Here is a 14,556-nt window from a genome sequence, read left to right as displayed (position 1 = left end):
GTAGATCATATTTTAATTTTTTTAATTGTAATTAGTTGGCAATTTTGAGGTACGATGACATAGAAACTAGTCAAAGTTTCTCAAACTCTACTTTGTTTCTTGTCTTACAAGATCTAGGTATTTTTACTGTTTAAGCCTCTGTCTGAAGGTAGGAAATCTTCAATGGTTCAAACACTTTGGGACCTCTGAGCTGAATGTGCCTGGTTATTGACTAAGGGTACACAACGGAGGCGGTACCTTAAGTGGGTTCCTGTAGGGAATTTTCAGGCTCTGATTCCAGAAAAATGCAGGCATGTTTCTGAACAGAGATCTCAGGGAGGTCTTAAGGGTAGAGTTAGGTGCAGGGGTGCATGTGGTGAATGTTACTTTCTGCCTATGGTGAAATCCTTTTAGATCTCTACTGTGGTGGAATTTCATTCCTATTTTTTCTTTATTTAGGAAAGAAAGATGTTACATGCAGTTTTTGCATACTTTATTCATCCTCCTCTAGTCCAGTGACTTGGGATTTAGTCAAAATTTAGGTGTTTTTTGTTTTGGTTTGGTTTTTTTTTGAGAGAGAGAGAGTGCGTGGACACGGGAGGGGACAGAAGGAGAGGAGAGAGAGAATCTTAAGCAGGCTCTACATCCAGCACTGAACGTGTAGCCTGATGCAGGGCTCGATCTCACAACCCTGAGATCATGACTTGAGCCAAAATTGGGTTGGATGCTTAACTGACTGAGCCACCCAGACGCCCCAGCTACAATTTAGTTATAATCTCTTTTCTTATATGGAGGAAAAATTGTTACTTGGTAACTGCCAAGAAGTCTAGGCCCTATTATCCCCTATAAGGGCAGCCTGTAGTATTCTCCCATAATATAAAAATGAGCATAAGCGAAAAACTTGAGGACTGACATTGTCTCTCATATAATTTTTATATTTCAAGTGTCTAACAGAGAAGGTGACTAGCAAATATAGTATTTCAGTTTTCTCTCAGTGAATGAATCTAAGAATGATGTTTATCATTTCTAGTTTTAAAGGCAGATATTTTCTTTTCCTCCTAGGTTTTCCTGACTGTGAAAACTTTGTACTTACCAAATGTAATGGTTCTATAACAGACAACAGTCCTCTCTTTGGACTTGACTGTGAAATAGTAAGTACTACTTTTAATGTTTCAACTGGAGGATTACAAACTAGAGTCTAGTAGAAGATGATTTATTGAGTCTAATGCACCAGTGAACCAGTGCATTTAGTTCCAGTATTTCAGTTTAAATAACTGAAAGTAGACCCTTTTACTCACATTTTAGAAAACTTGGATATATGCTCCAGGATGAAGAAAAGATATCACATAAGTTTTCTAACTAGTTGTTATGTTTAACCAAATCTCTGGCAATTACCCTAACTTTACTCCTTCTGTCCTTTGAACAAGTGTTTTGTTACTGTTTCCCTAAAGACTTTGACTCAATTACCATTGGTTTGGCTTAGTTTCACACATTTAAGATTAGAAGTAGAATTTCCCTCAAGCTCCCTTTGTGTTTTACTTTGTCTAATTAGTAAGTCTCCTTTCGAAGACAGGGCATCCCCTGTCAGTACTCAGGTACCAGTCTCTCATTTCTTAATGAGTAGCTAAGAACTAAAGTTTTTGAGTCTCGCATCAGGTTGTGTATCCCCTGGCCTTGCCTATTAATGGCATTGTCACATTGGACAAATTCCGTAACCTCTCATTCTCAACTTCTCCCTCTGTGAAGTGGGGATAATAATAGAGGTACCTCATCATGTTATTATCAGGTGTTGTATGTAGAATGCTTAGTATTGCATTAGATGATAATGGAGTGCACTATTAAAAAATTACTTTCTAGTGGTACTCAGCTAATACTGGGATGTCATACACAATAAATGGTAAAATGATGAATGATGTTATTTCCACCCATCTTCCTTGAGCACATCCTTTTCAGAGCAATTAGATGAAATGTTCAGCAGTCTGCCTAGCTTTAATTTCATTCAAACTGGGCTCTCTAGTTAGCAAAGTCTCTGCCATTGTCACTGGGACTCCAGTAGATTACAGCTGATGGCGGTTGAGATAGTGTGAATAATGAGAGGAAGCAAGAGCTTCCGCAGTTCAGCAGTCTGACTATGGCCTGGTCTTTCAGTGCCTCACATCCAAAGGGAGAGAGCTAACACGCATCTCACTGGTTGCTGAAGGAGGCTGCTGTGTTATGGATGAACTCGTTAAACCTGACAACAAGATTCTGGACTACCTTACCAGGTATTTTTCACCTTGCCTTCTGCCCTCCCTAGCCCTGGCAGACTAGAGTGGAATGTGATAACAGGAATAGTTTGTAGTTTCTGTTTGTTTAGGTATAATCTACTTCTGTGTTACCAAAGACAAGGCTGGGGTAGCACAACTGTAAATTTTAAAACTGAAATTGCACAACGTCAGTGTATAAAGCTCTTAAACCTTCTTGCTCTCTAGTCTTCCTGTGACCTTAAGTAAGCAGATCTTCTCCCAGCTGTAATCATTATGTAGCAACTGCCAAACAGGTGGCGTTTTGCTCTCTGATAAGACCTCATTGGAAAAATCTGCGAATCACTATTTGGCAGTCAAATTTAGAGCTTAAGCTGCCTTGACCTCAAAAAATCAAAACAAAACAAAGTTTTTCCATAACAGAAATTGGAAGCTCAAAAATTTTAGTCTGTCTTTTTAAAGATTATCTTGTAATTTCAGAATGTACATATTATAGTGATTAGGCAAAGAAAAGCTAGTAAAACATTACTCTTGAAGTTGCATCTATGGATTCATGCTTACCTTAGGCACAGAGAGGCCATGATAGTGATAAAGATTGTCTTATTAGCAGACATAATTAGACAGTATTCTTAGGGAACAATCATTTGTGGCAAAGATGTATGTATAGCGTGTTTGTCACAGTATTTAAAAAATATGGGAATATAAACATCTGAAAGTAGGGGATTGGTTAAAATATGTGAAATCTATATAATGGAATACTCTAACCATTTAAAAGGATGTGTTGAAATTTATCGATGTGAAAACTTGATATATGGCAAATGATAAAATCGTGTTATAAAGTAATATGCATTATGATTGCATTTTTATAAAAATAAAATATATACATGGGGGCACCTGAGTGGCTCATTCGGTTAAGCATCCAACTCTTGATTTCGACTTAGGTCATGATCTCAGGGTCCTGGGATCGAGCCTTGCATCACGCTTCGTGCTCACCGGGGAGTCTGCTTGAGGATTTTCTTCTTTCTCTCTGCTTCTCTCTCTCTCAAATAAATCTTTAAATATGTGTGTATATATATACATATATATATATATATATATGTATGTGTATGTATATATGTGTGTGTGTGTATATACACACACATGAATATATGTATCAAAAAATATGAAAGGATATTTACTAAAATGTAAAAAGTGATCATCTCTGATTCATGGGATTTGGGGTTATTTTAAATTCCCTCTTTGCTTATCTGTATTTTCAACCTTTTTTTTTTCAACCTTTTTACACTGAGCATATATTAATTTTTTAAAATATTCTTTTTGAAATGACTTTTCAAGGAGGAAAACCTATTAATATCCTGACCTGTCCATTTCTCTTTTTTTATTGAAAGCTTTTCAGGAATCACAAAGAAGATTCTTAACCCAGTGACAACCAAACTCAAAGATGTACAGAGACATTTAAAAGCACTGCTTCCTCCTGATGCTGTGTTAGTGGGCCATTCCTTAGACTTGGATCTCAGAGCACTGAAAGTGAGTATCTGACTTAGTTTTTCCAGCATATATGCCTTTTCCATTTATTTCAAATCTAAAGTCTTGGGTTCTTCTATTCCCCAGCCCATTTGTTTTTTTCCTTTAGCACAGGATGCTACTCATTCTATTCTCTTTCCTCCTCAGATGATACATCCATATGTTATTGATACATCATTGCTTTATGTCAGAGAGCAGGGCAGAAGATTTAAGCTAAAGTTCTTAGCCAAAGCTATTTTGGGGTAGGTTATTTGCATATTATAATATTGTCCTGACAAGTTGCATGTAAGTTAGCATATAATTTCTTATTTAATGCATATTGCAGAATTCAGGGTCTCTGTTCTTCCTCTTATGCTGTAAACATGATTCCTTTCATTTCTTATGAATCCTGGGATCCTAATTCCAGAGAAGTATGACTCAGAGATGAAGAAATTATGGAAGTCCGAAAGGGGTATACATTTATATCTGAAGGTTGTGGATAGAACTGGATAGAACTGCCAGAAAAGTTAACCAAAATTTGAAAACATAATGTTTCTATATTGAATGTATCTATTATGTACAAACACATGTGTACAAAGATTTCATTATAGTATGGTTTAAAACAGCCAAAACTGCCAATATTCTGGAGTGGTTAAATAAATTACATTTATCTGTATTATTGAATACTTTGTTATTCTTAAAAGAATGTGATGGATCTGTAAGTGCTAATAAGGAAACCTCTTAAAGTACTAAGAATAAAATGGAGATTTAGAACAAGATCTGTATTGCCTAGATATCATTGTGATATAGATTAGATTTAGATAAATTTATAGACACAAACATATGTACTATTTTAAGGTTTTTGAAAACGACCAAGAAAAAATTTAATATATAGACACTTATGGAAATATAAGATTTCTGGAAGGTAACTTTAAATAGTGGTTACATCTAAAAGAATGAGGCAAGGGGTTGGCTGGGGAGTGGCCAGAGCCTTTACTGGGTAGCCTTTTGTCCAGATGATACTCTTGCTGTAGACAAAGCCATTCCTGATCATTGTACATCGTCAGTCTCTCACTCGGGTACTCTCCTGGCACTTAGGAATAAAGGAATTTTGATTATTGTGATAAAATCTGATTATCAGATTGCTGAAATTTTACATGGCCAGAATATTAGAGTTGGTTGAAAGAACCTATCATTGAAATATTCGAGTATGTCAGTTTTATCTTGGCTTTCCAGGAAGGATATACAGTGTCCAGATAGGCTTGGTCATGATGCCACAGAAGATGCTAGAACAACCCTTGAATTGGCTCGGTATTTCCTTAAGTATGGCCCAAGGAAGGTTAGTATCTTTGACCTGTATGTTTGCTTTTCTTAAAATTATGAGACTGGAACAGATAGTCACAGACACCATTTCCTGTTATTACCTTTCTTTACAAAAATAAGAGTGTAATTCAAGCTGAGCATTTGGAATTAAGACCTATATGACTAGCATAATGTAGTAGTTAAGTATGTAGTTTCTGAAGTTGGCCTTGTCTGTTTTTATTTTATTTATTTATTTTTAAAGATTTTATTTATCTGTCAGAGAGGGCAGAAGCAGGGGGAGCGGCAGGCAGAGGGAGAAGCAGGTTCCTTGCCGACTAAGGAGCCTGATACAGGACTCGATCCCAGGACGATGACCCAAGCCAGAGCCAAAGGCAGACGTTCAACTGACTGAGCCACCCAGGGGTCCGGGCTTATCTGTTTTTAAATAAAGATGGTACAGGGGCTCCTGGCTTGTTCAGGCAGTGGAGCATGTGACTGTTGGTCTCAGGGTTATGAGTTTGAGCCCCATGTTGGGTGTAGAGATTACTTTAAAATCTTAAAGAAAAAAAAAGATTACTACTATGTTTAGCTACATAATCTGGGTCAATTTCTCTGTGAAGAACTTCAGTTTCTACATGTGTAAAATGGAAACACGTGTCTCTGGGATATTGGTGAGGGTAAATGAGATCTCTTATATAAAGCTGGTTAGTACAGTACCTTGAATATATTAAGCACTATAATGTGTGGCTCATTGTATGCTGATAATTGTAATAATAATTATGAAAAATCTACATAGATTTTTGCTCTTTTGGGGTGGGGGGAGCATGCCATTGCTTCAGTAGCAGTTCAGTGGGTGTAGATTAGAACAGCACATAAGGGAAACCTTGAAGGAGACAGTTTCTTACAGACCTTGTTACAATGCACTCTAACTTATTCGATTGTCCCATTGCATGATATGTTCTGTCATGACTCCACTATGAAATAAATGGTAGTCTATGTAGAATCATAAGCATCCAGAATACTGTTTGTGTCACAGTGGTAGAAAGACACTCTAAAATGTCTTCTGGGACATACAAATAATGATAATAGTTTGGATCTCACTCTCTGCTTTGCAACTCCCAAATGGTCTCCCACTTTATGGAAGAATAAACTCGTTTTGTATTAAACCAATAAAAGATGTTTTGATGTTGCTATAAAAGCCATTCTTTTATAATTTCCAAAAGTTGTATGTTCACAGAGAAGTAAACTTTAAGTGACTAACTGTGGGATCAGTGAGTCAAAATTGCCATCCCTTTATACTTAGCCCTACTTGGCCCTTTCCCATATTCATGTAACAGCAGCAGCAGCTGGTAACAGATTGCCATTCTTGGCCAAGCGGTCAGAAACCATCTGGTAGCTATTGAAGCCAACCTGGGACTATGGCAATGGCAAAGCCACTGTCTACAGAAGTAGAGAACACCACTTGAGTGGGGTTTTCTTGGATTTTTTTGCTTTTTGGTGTTTTGGGTTTTTTTAAACCTCAAATGCTTTGCAGGAAATTAGATGATTTTTACCACTTTATTTTCTTCAAGATTGCAGAACTAAATCTGGAGGCACTGGCTAGTCACCAAGAATTGCTAGCAGCAGGCCAAGAGCTGAGAAATACAGCAGAAATAGTTTATCAGCCAAACACAAGGTAATATTTTTCAGTTCTAAACAAGAACAAAAACAAACAGAGTATCTGGTTTCTTATTTGCACAACCTGTGAATTTTTTTTTCCTTTTTTGAGTCTATCGAGAAGTGTTTACCAATAGTATGAGTAACATTCTACCGTCACAAAAACCATGGAGGGAAAAATACTGCCTTCCACCCTAAGTAGTACCTATTTATTTTTCTTATTTTCTAAATCTAGTGACTGGTCTTAAAATAACTCTTTCACCAAAAAGGAAGACAATGAAATATAGTGAACTAAGTAGCATTAGGGGAGATGATATACTAGTGGGTGTTTTGATTAGAAGAGTTACCTGTAGCCTTGATGTATTGCCCAGACTAGGAAAAAACGAAAAACAGGCCAGGAAGGAGTTCATCACCACACCATAATAAATGTGTCAGATCCTTAGAGTATAAACTTGTCAGAGAGCTTTGAGTATTTTTCATGTTTATCCATCCTTCTCCTAAATATAGAGCAGTACTGTCCATTATGACTTTTGCAGTGATGGAATTGTTTTAGATCTGTGCTGTCCAGTAAGGTCCACACAGTACAGTACATGTGACTAATGCATATTGAGGAACTGAATTGTAATTTTATTTGATATTAATTTTAAATTAAATAGCCACATGTTGCTAGTGGCTACCTTATTTAGACAGTGCAAGTACAGAGAAGTAACTCTTAGGTTAGGGAAAACTGTTGTTCTTCCCTTGATCTCTTCTACTTCTTTACAGTGTTTTAGAATGCTTGGACTTAATGGGTCAGAAGCTCCTTTTCTTGACCCGGGAAGCAGAAACTAGTGAACTTTGTTCTGCCAGAAATTGTCAAACTATTAAGTGCCTTTCAAATAAAGAGGTGAGTGACCTGCTGTCTCTTTGAAGGTTGTGCTCAAAGCGGAGGGGAATGTAGCCCTTTGCAATTCATGCTAAGCATCAAGCTTTTTTTCAACAACCCTGGCTACCATTATCAAGTCTGGTTTTTGTCTCACATCTTATATGGAGCGCTTCTAGTCCCAGTTACCCCACAGGAGCAGAACTTTCAGCTGCCGGTGTCTGCTTGCAGAGCCCACCTTTGGTATTGCACACCACCCTGAAATTCTGTTCTTTTTCTGGCTTATACAAATGTTTATCTTAGTTTTTAGCCTGACTTTACTTTTTTGGTTTTGTCTTCTTAAATTTTATCTATTATTGCTCTATGTGTAAAGTTGAAGGGATGTATTGCAGCATGAACTTAGGTCATCTTGTTCAGAAGATCTCTATATATGTATATTTTTTTTAAAATTTTATCTGGAAAGAATTTCAAATTTACAGAAGATTTACATGAATGGCGGTATATACCTCTATCTATATTCATCTTCTGTTAACGTTCTGCCCCAATTGCTCCATTTGTGTGTATACTGACATGCTTGTGCTCTCTTGCTATTTCTTTCTATCGTCCCCTTTCTATATGACTTTTTATTTTTGAAACTATTTGATTGCTTCAAATCATGGCCCTTTTCCTCTAGATACTTCAACGTGTATTTCCTGAGAATAGAAATATTCTCTTACACAACCATAATAATATACTTCATAATATACATAATAAACTTCAGTAAATATTGTTACAATACCTTTCTCTAATTTCATCTGTATTCCAGTTTTCTTAGTTGACCCAATAATGTCCTTTAGCATTTCTTTTTCCTTCAGAACAGTGTCTGTACTAGGGTCACATATTATATTTAGTTCTATCTTTTTAGTTTCCTCTAACCTGAATACATCCCTCGACCTTCCTTTCTTTGTCTTTCATGGTAATTTTTAAGTAATACATGTTGCACGTCACCCCGCCCAGAATGTTCATTATAGGTTTGTTTCCCCATGATTAGACACAGGTTATGCATTCTTTACCAAACTACTTGTAAGTCATGTTTCCTTTTCAGAGTATCACATTCAGAGGCACATGTTGTCCATCTGTCCTTTATTTTGTGCTATTTATTTTGATGACCTTAACAAGATATTGTCTGCTTTCTCCGCTGTAGATTTACTACTTTTGTCCCTTACTTCTCATAAGTAATATGAGGAGATAATTTAAGAAAAGCATATGTCCTGCTTTTTGTCAAAACTTCCCCTCTTATATTTAGGAAAAACTGTTGATTCCTACCTGATGGGTGCACAGTGATGGTTTCCAACTCTAGCACTTCATGTTTACTAGTTGTTACTCAGCCATCTGTAAGCAAGAGTCCTGATTTTTGTGGGAGGCAAGAGATCTGTCAGCATGGAATGCCTCAGCTGAGGATGCATCGAGTTTGGAGATTCTGTTTAAGGGATGGAGCCAAGGGGACCTCATTCAACAAAATATGTCAGCGACTTCTATTACCTCCATGCTTTTTTTACTATTTTCATTTTCTTGAAGGAAGCGCTAGAAGCCGCCCGGGAAAGAGCCAGGAGAAAGGGAGAGTTGAAGATACAGAATAGAGTGTAAATAATAAAGAATTTCTAAGAAGGCAGAAGAAGTGACATGCTGTGGATTAATGTTTATTGAATAGGAGAAAGGTACCTCTTCCACTAACCAGAGCTATGTGAACACAGGCTCAGGAGGCCCAGTGAATTACAAGCAGGATAAATATAATAAGAAATCACGTTTTAAAAAAATGAGAGAGATTGCATTTAGACATATTGCAGGGAAATTGTATTTATTACCCCCCAAACAAATAGCTATATTGGTAGCAAGCCAGAGAAAAGAAGATCACCTTCAAAGAGCAACATGTAGATTAACAGCCGATTTCTCAACAGCAACAATAGGAATCAGAAGACAGTGAAAGCATATCTTCAAGGTACCAACAGAAGATGACTTTCAGCTTATAAAAGTCTACCCATCAAAACTGTTTCAAAATGAAAGTGGAATAAGTATGTTTTCAGATAAAGAACATTTTATGACCAAAAAACCCTACTAAAAAGATTTTAAAAGGATGCATTTCAGGAAGAAAGAATGTCTGAGACACAAGCAGGAAAGATTTCTAGAGAAATTGGTGTGCATGTGCACAAATTTAAACATTGGATGTAAAAATAGCAAAATGAACCAGCTAAAAATAAGGGCCACAAATTACTGTTTCCTTCTCTACGTTTTCTAATTTTGATACTATAAAAGTTCTATGGGTAAAATATATGAAAAAATAAAAAGTTATGCTACCATATATATATATGCATATGCATTTATATATGTACCTATATATATAGGTATGTGTGTATATGTGTGTGTGTATGTATATATATATATGCAAGAGTCTTTACCTTATGTATTATTCATTCATTCATTCAGTGTGGACTCATAGATTCCTGTTTATTGCAGTGGTTTATGATTTATGATATTAAATATTTTTGGTTTTCAGACTTCACAGATTTGGCTAGTGATAGCCCCTTCAAGTTGGCTCCTTTGTCCTCGTGACATGGACCCATAATTTTTTTGAGCATTTTCTTCCTTTCTGGCACAAGATACTCGGTTTCATCTTTGTATTAGAAACCAAGATCTGGGTACTGGATATGTATATTAGTACCGGGGTGTCTTTGCTTCTAGACCCTTAAAGCAGACGGAGTTAGGAAATATATGCATGTCAATATACACATACATGAACACACACATATAAATAAATATGTACACACATTTACATATTTTAGAAATCATGTGTCTATAAAAATACCTCTGATTTCAGCCTTTTCATACAGGGTTCTTCCTTGCTTTTCCTCATTCTCTCTTTGTAACTTTCTTTATCCAGTGTGGGAACACTGGCTCCCAACAACATCAACATTTACTCATTTGCTCAAACCTAAACTATATCCAAAATGGTTTTAGTATTGATGCACCCAAATCACTGTAGAATGAGTTAAGAATTTGGTTTGCAGTTCACTTTTCTCCCTATCCCCCACCCCATCTACAACTGAGTATTGGGTATATGAATATTTCATTTATAAGTTACTTGGATTGGTTTTTTTTTCTCCCCTTAGCTGTTTTGTATTGAAAATACAGTTCATTTGTTTCATTTTGCTTTCAGTTTTAGATTTTTCTTCCCTCTTCCATCTTTGTTGATTTATTTTTAGGGATCTGTTGAACAATACACTTCCAAAGGCAAAACTACCAAAACTCTGTAAACTCTCTATACTCAGAGAAATGCAATTCCCTCGTATTTCTCTTTTACCCAGTCTTTTTTCCCACTACCTGATTTATCCTTCATTTGTTCTTTTTGGTACAGAAAAGCATGTGTGTGTGTGTGTGCACGCTTTCTTATTTCTCTCTCTCTATTAAGAGAGTGTTAACATACTATATAAGCTCTTTTGCAGTGGCTTTTTCCCTTAACAGTATATCTTGGAAATCATTATCATACCAGTTTATTAAGGATTTTCTTTATTCTATATTATATTATATTATATTATATTATATTATATATATATTATACATATATATGTATATAATATATATATATATAATATATATATAATATTTTTATATTCTTTATTATAGCTGCGTGGTACTCCATTGTGTTTGTGTATCATACTTGTATTCCTCCCTTTCCAGTTCTCATGTCTGTAATTATTTTTTTTTTCTAAATGCTTTGGCTAATCCATCCAGAATAGTGTTAGCTGAGGTCATTCTTTTTTACTACAGGTATTCTAGAGCTATAAATTTCCCTCTAAGTTTTACTTTAGCTGCATCTTAGAAATACTGATGAGTTTCAATAAATATTGAAAAGCATTTTCATTTTCATTCAGTTCAGAATTCTTTTTAATTTGCCTTTTGATTTCTTCTTTGGCTCATGGTTTTTTAGAAGTGTGCTATTTATTTTCCACATAATTAGGGATTTTCCTGAGATCTATTCCTGATTTCCTAAATTCTCTATCATCCAAGAATGTACTTATGTACTTTGAATTACTTGAATCCTTTTAAATTTATTGAGAGAGAGAATCTCCAACTATAATTGTGGATTTGTTTGTTCTTAGAGTTTCATTAATTTTTGCTTTATGTATAATGAGGCTTTCCTATTAGATACATAAACATTATGCATTATGTTTTCCTGATGAATTGGCCCCTTTATCATTACAAATAGGCCTGGAAACATTTTCTATTCTGACTTTTTTTTTTTTTTTTTTTAAGATTTTAATCATGTACTTGAGAGAGTGAGTGAGCGAGTGAGAAAGAGCACAAGCCAGGGGGAGAGGCAGAGAGAGAGGGAGGAGCAGACTACCCACTGAGCAGGGAGCCCGATGCAGGGCTTGATCATGACTCAAGTTGAAAGCAGATGCTTAGCCGCCTGAGCCACCCAGGCCCCCCTCTATTTTGACTTCTACTTTGTCTAGTATTAATACAGCCCCTCCTGCTTCTTTTTGTTTACTGTTGACCTGGTATATAATTTTTTTTATTTTACATTTAGTCTATATCTGTATTTAAAGTGGGTTTCTTGTGAACAGTTAGGCTTTTTTTATTCAATCCAACAATCGTTGCCTTTTAAGTGGAGTGTTTAGGCTATTTGCATTTAATATGATTATTTGATGTTGTTAAGTTTAAGTCTCTTACCTTGCTATGATTTCTATTTGTCCCATCTCTTTTTTTTCCTATTTCTTTTATTTTCTTTTGAGTTAATGAGGTATTTTTTATGATCTTATTTTATCTCCTTTGGCAGTGTATTAACTGATTCTTTGTTGTGTTATTTTAGTGGATGCGTTAGGATTTATAGTATATCTTTATAGTTTACCTTCATTACCATAATTACCTTAATAATATTATACCACTTCACATATAAGAACCTTACAACTATATATTTGCATTTTCCCCCTAACCTTGGTTCTGTTGTTGCCATCATTCATTTTACTTCTACATGTTACTATTTTGCCTTGGTTTTTTTTTTTTTTTTTTAGGTTTATTTATTTTGGGCGGGAGGGGCAGAAGAAGAGGGAGAGAGAGTCTTAAGCAGGCTCTGTGCTGAGTGCAAAACCTGACGCAAGGGTCCATCATCATGACCTGAACCGAAACTAAGAGTTAGATGCTCAGCCAACTGCACCACCCACGTGCAACTAAATAGTTATTTTTTAAAGAGATTTTAATTTTTTGAGAAACTGTTGTGTTCACCGTAGTAGTTGCAGCATTTTATACTCCTACCAACACTGCATAAGGGTTCCAGCTTTTCCAAATCTCTGCCGATACTTTTATTTTTCTCTCTTTTTTTGATAGTAGCCATCCTGCTGGGTGTGAAGTGATATCTCTTTGTCACCTGGTAATTAGTGATGTTGAACCTCTTTTTTTTTCTTGTGTTTGTTAGCCATTTGTATATAATATTCTAAGAAGTGTCTATTCAGTCCCATTTTTTTTTAAAGATTTTATTTTTCATGAGTGACAGAGAGAGAGGCAAAGGGAGAAGCAGGCTTCCTGTGGAGCAGGGAGCCTGATGCAGGACTCGATCCCAAGACCCCGGGATCATGACCTGAGGCATGACGTTTAACCAACTGAGCAACCCAGGCACCCTCAAGTCCCATTTTTGAACTGGGTTTTTTGTTAAAGTTTTGGGAGTTCTTTATATATTTATATATATTCTGTATATTTATATATTCTGGATTTTAATTCCTTATCAGATATATGATTTGCAAACATTTTCTCATTCCATAGGTTACCTTTTCACTCTGCTGATTTTGTGTTTTGATGAACTGATGTAGTCCCACTTGTCTAGTTTGCTTTTATTCCCATGCTTTTGATGTCATACCCAAGAAATCATTGCCAGATCCAATGTTATGAAGCTTTTCCTCTGTTTTCTTCTAGGAGTTTTCTAGTTCTGATCTTACTTTAAGGTGTTTAATCCATTTTGAGTTAATTTTTATATGTATGTAAGATAAGATTCCAACTTCCCTCTTTTGCATGTGGATATCCAGTTTTTCCAGGACCACTTTGTTGAAGAGACTATCCTTTTTCATTGAATGGTCTTGATATTTTTGTCAAAGATCATTTGACCATATACACAGGGTTTATTTCTGGTATCTATTCTGTTCCATGGCCTATATGTCTGTCTTTATGCCAGTGCCATACTGTTTTGACTAGTGTAACTTTGTAATATGTTTTGAAATCAGGAAACTTACATCCTGCAACTTTGTTCTTTTCAAAATTATTTGAGATTCCATAAGATTTTTTAGGATAATTTTTTTTCTATTTCTGTAAAAAAAAAATGACAGTAGAAAAAAAATGACATTAGAATTTTAAAAGGGATTGCATAGAATCTGTAGATTGCTTTGGGTACTATTGACATCTTAACGGTGTTGTGTTCCTATCTGTCAACATGGGAATGTTTCTATTTACTTGTTCTCTGATTTCTTTCAGTGGTGTTTTGTAGTTTTTAGCATTACGAGTGTTTCTTCTCCTTGGTTAGGTTTATTCCTAAGAATTTTATTCTTTTGTGATGCTTTTGTAAATGTGCTTTTTTCCCCCTTACTTTCCTTTTCTGTTCATTTTATATATAGAAACACAGTTGATTTTTGTGTCTTGATTTCATATCCTTCAACTTTGAAGAAGTCATTTATTCTAAACAATGTTTCTGTGCAATCTTTAGGGTTTTCTACATGTCATAGGTGAACAAAGATAATTTTACTTCTTTCTTTCCAATTTGGATGCTTTTTATTTCTTTTTCTTGCCTAATTGCTCTGACTAGGACTCCCAGTACTATGTTGAATAGAGGTGACAAGAGCAAGCATCATTGTTTCTTGTCTTGGAGAAAAGGCTTTCAGCCCTTCCACCTTTGAATATATTAGCTGTGGGCTTTTCATATATGGCCTTTTTTCTGTTAGGTAGTTTCCTTCTGTTCCTAGTTTGTTGAGTGTTTTTTCATGAAAGAGT

At 35.6% G+C, this 14,556-nt stretch overlaps 1 protein-coding gene across 2 annotated transcripts in view; it reads left to right on the top strand.

Moving 5' to 3' along the window:
• Window positions 1-632: 632 nt before the first annotated feature.
• The window catches only part of REXO5 (RNA exonuclease 5), a 26,319-nt gene continuing 12,395 nt past the window's right edge, over window positions 633-14,556 (top strand). The window contains exons 1-7 of one of the 2 annotated variants that reach the window (XM_040635252.1): window positions 633-1,130; window positions 2,128-2,243; window positions 3,611-3,749; window positions 3,894-3,988; window positions 4,962-5,064; window positions 6,599-6,702; window positions 7,449-7,569. In XM_040635252.1, the coding sequence (XP_040491186.1) occupies window positions 978-1,130; window positions 2,128-2,243; window positions 3,611-3,749; window positions 3,894-3,988; window positions 4,962-5,064; window positions 6,599-6,702; window positions 7,449-7,569 (831 nt within the window). In that variant the 5' untranslated portion in view covers window positions 633-977. The remainder of the gene's footprint in view (window positions 1,131-2,127; window positions 2,244-3,610; window positions 3,750-3,893; window positions 3,989-4,961; window positions 5,065-6,598; window positions 6,703-7,448; window positions 7,570-14,556) is intronic. The other variant, XM_040635251.1, reaches the window with a different exon arrangement.

Source organism: Ursus maritimus, unplaced genomic scaffold (genome assembly GCF_017311325.1).
Source record: "Ursus maritimus isolate PB19 unplaced genomic scaffold, ASM1731132v1 scaffold_2, whole genome shotgun sequence".
NCBI lineage: Eukaryota > Metazoa > Chordata > Mammalia > Carnivora > Ursidae > Ursus > Ursus maritimus.
Note: the sequence above shows the minus strand (reverse complement) of the source record. Positions and strands in the feature narration are given on the sequence as shown.